General features: G+C 54.0%; 1 protein-coding gene across 1 annotated transcript; it reads right to left on the reverse strand.

Moving 5' to 3' along the window:
* Window positions 1-280: 280 nt before the first annotated feature.
* GPR27 (G protein-coupled receptor 27) lies at window positions 281-2,856 on the reverse strand. The gene has a single exon (XM_032795981.2). It carries the CDS (start codon window positions 2,287-2,289, stop codon window positions 1,144-1,146), a length of 1,146 nt encoding a protein of 381 aa, XP_032651872.1. The 5' UTR covers window positions 2,290-2,856; the 3' UTR covers window positions 281-1,143.

Consider the following 2,856-nt stretch of genomic DNA (forward strand, 5'->3'; position numbering starts at 1 on the left):
AGAACAGTAATTTTTTTACATGGCAATTAGTTTTACCACACAGAAAAAGAATTGTGCTATTTAAACCTGTCACCCATCGTGAACTTAAGTCTCTTTAAAAATACTTTAGTCACTTTTATTGGTATAAATACCTAAAATGACTTTGAACAGCAAATGAGAACTCTGTGCTTCTCCATGACATCCTAAACTGTGAATTCTACTCAGACATAAGAGACATGCAATTTTGAATGCACATAAATTCTGTCAGAAAGCACTATTCTGCCATTCTAAAACAACTTCATAAAGTGTCAGTATTTTATTAAAGAAAACAGTCAAAATGTACAAGTATGTGACCCAGTTTTGTAGATAACTTCCTATGAAGTCAGTAAAATATTAATTCAATCTAGTTTAAAAACTGGTAGAATTGATCATTTTTAAAGTTGATATTCATTTTAAAATCACATTTCACAAAGAATTCTGAAATATTACCAAATGAGTAGTGCAACAAAAAAATTAAAATTAGTTCTACACTGTGTCTGCATTCCAGGCAAAAATTACGTCACTGCTTTCAATACTTAGAATCACTTGAGAATGTCAACCCAACAGCTCCCCACAGAAACTGAACACTGCTTCTCAACACATTAGGAACTTCCTCTTCTTGACTTCAAAACAAATAATAAAACAACACCTTTTGAGGTCATCAAAAATAACTTTTTTGTATAAAATTTTGTCTTGGCCTTTATCAAATCTTGAATAAAATTGTTAAGCCTTTATCAAAACAGACAGGCATAAGGGCTAAAACTACCATGGCCTTTTATCCAGATCAGGTGCAGCCACACCTACAAAGGTTAGAAACAAGACCAGAAACTTGGAGCCCTGTTTTGTTTTGTTTTTTTAAAAAAACTACACAAAGACATAAATAAAACTGCTTCTTACAGCCTAAGGTTTGGGGTATTTTGTTCATGGAAGTGGCCCATAGGCAGCAATCTCTTCTATTTTGAAGATGACATATGCAGAGTATAAAAAAAAATAAACAAAATAGCTTCTTACAGCTGAAAGTTTAGGGACAGGGTGGTGATCGGAATTTCCTCAGAACCAGCACTCTGGAGTGCATATGCAGAAATATGGAAAATGATCTATTTTTTCATTAATAGAAAAGCGACCCTACATGCCAAAGCTCTTGAGATCACAAAGGATGGTGCCCTGGGTGCTCTGTATGCTTTGGCAGCAGGGGAAGTGGGCTCTGAAGCAGACCCTGAGCTCCTTGTTGAAGATGAAGCACAGGATGGGGTTGACTCCTGCCTGGGCGAATGTCATCCAGACCGAAGCAGTCAGGTAGACCTGCGGGATGGTGCTGGCCTTGATGAAGACCCGCAGGTAACAGGCCACGATGTAGGGGGACCAGAGCAGCAGGAAGAGCAGGGTGATCATGTAGAACATCTTGCAGATCCTCTTCTCCATCTTGAACTCCTCCAGCACCAGCAGCCTCTTGATCTGGCTGTGGGTGGCCTGCCTGATGCCCACCAGCGTGGGCGGAGTGGGGCCCCTGCCAAAGCCAGCCGTCCAGTTGGCAGCAGCTTGGCCGGTGGCTCCCGGCCCATGGAAGGTCCAGTTCTGGCTGATGGCCGGGACGAGCTGGGCCGGCTTCATCTTGCGGTGGCGGTGGATGAAGAAGAGGAGCTTGACGTAGACCAGGTGGGTGGCGGCGATGACGGCAGCCAGCATGAGCATGAAGCCCAGCGTGTCGTTGGCCTTGACGTAGCGGTGCTCGAAGATGCACTGCTCCTCCTCCCGGATGAACTTGTAAGTGCCCACGTCGAAGACGGGCGGGAAGGCCATGGCCAGGGCCAGGGTCCAGACCATACACACCATGGCCAGGCAGGTCCAGCCTGTCATGCGCTTGGCGTAGAAGCGGTGGTGGGCGATGGCCATGTAGCGGGTCACGCCCACGCAGAAGAGCAGGAAGGCGGCGTGGAAGCAGAAGAGGACGGCCAGGAAGGCCAGCACCTTGCAGCTGAGCGGCCCGTGGGGCCAGGCGGCCGCCCCGCTGCGCACCGACAGCATGACGAAGGGGAAGCAGGCCAGCGAGCGCAGCGCGTCGGCCAGGCACAGGTCCAGCAGCAGGAAGTAGGGCGCGCGGTGCAAGTGCCGGTCCTTCAGGATGAGCCAGGCGAAGAGCACGTTGCCGGCCAGGCTGACGCACAGGATCAAGCCCAGCGTGGCCAGCTTGAGGCCGGAGGCGCTGAGCAGGCCGCCCGGGCTGGACAGGTGCGGGCTGCTGCTGCTGCTGAGCTCGCTGGCGTTCGCCATCGATCGGGTACGGGGGGCGCCTCTCCGCCGCCTCCTGGCTCCGCTCACGCGCGGCGGGGGGCTCCTGGCTCAGCTCTCAGCTCCCACGGCGCCCCCCGGGACACAGGCGGCGGCTGCTGCTGCATCCATCCCCGCCCGTGGCCTGGATGCGCTCCGGCCCCATCACCGCTCCCCGCCGGCTCCCTCTTCGCGATCGGTCCCGCTCCGCTGCTTCATGCACAGGCCGGGCTGGGCGTGTGCGGAGCGCGGCTGCTGCGCCTCCATGCCGGCATGCTGCCGCCGCTTCCTCTCCTCCTCCGCCCGCCTCGGCCAGGCACGGGCGGCCCCCCGGCGTCCCTCCTGCAGCGGGGCGGGAGCCTCGGATCATCGGGGGCCATGCAACTTGAAAGGTCTCCTAGCGCCGCCGGGGGAGGGAGGCTGCAGGGGGCGGGGGCGCCTCGGCTCCGGCATCGTGCAGCATGGCACCGCTCCCGAGTCTTCTGTCTCCCTCCCTCCTTCCCAGGGGGCTTCACCTGCCGCGCTCGCCTTCCCCGGGGAGCGCCGGGGGCACCGGGGCTGGAGCAGGCG

The sequence above is a fragment of the Chelonoidis abingdonii genome, chromosome 17, assembly GCF_003597395.2.
Source record: "Chelonoidis abingdonii isolate Lonesome George chromosome 17, CheloAbing_2.0, whole genome shotgun sequence".
NCBI classification, from domain to species: domain Eukaryota; kingdom Metazoa; phylum Chordata; order Testudines; family Testudinidae; genus Chelonoidis; species Chelonoidis abingdonii.

Coding starts and splice junctions, on each gene's coding strand:
- GPR27 (XM_032795981.2), bottom strand. CDS start 2,289: ATGGCGAACGCCAGCGAGCTCAGCAGCAGCAGCAGCCCGCACCTGTCC.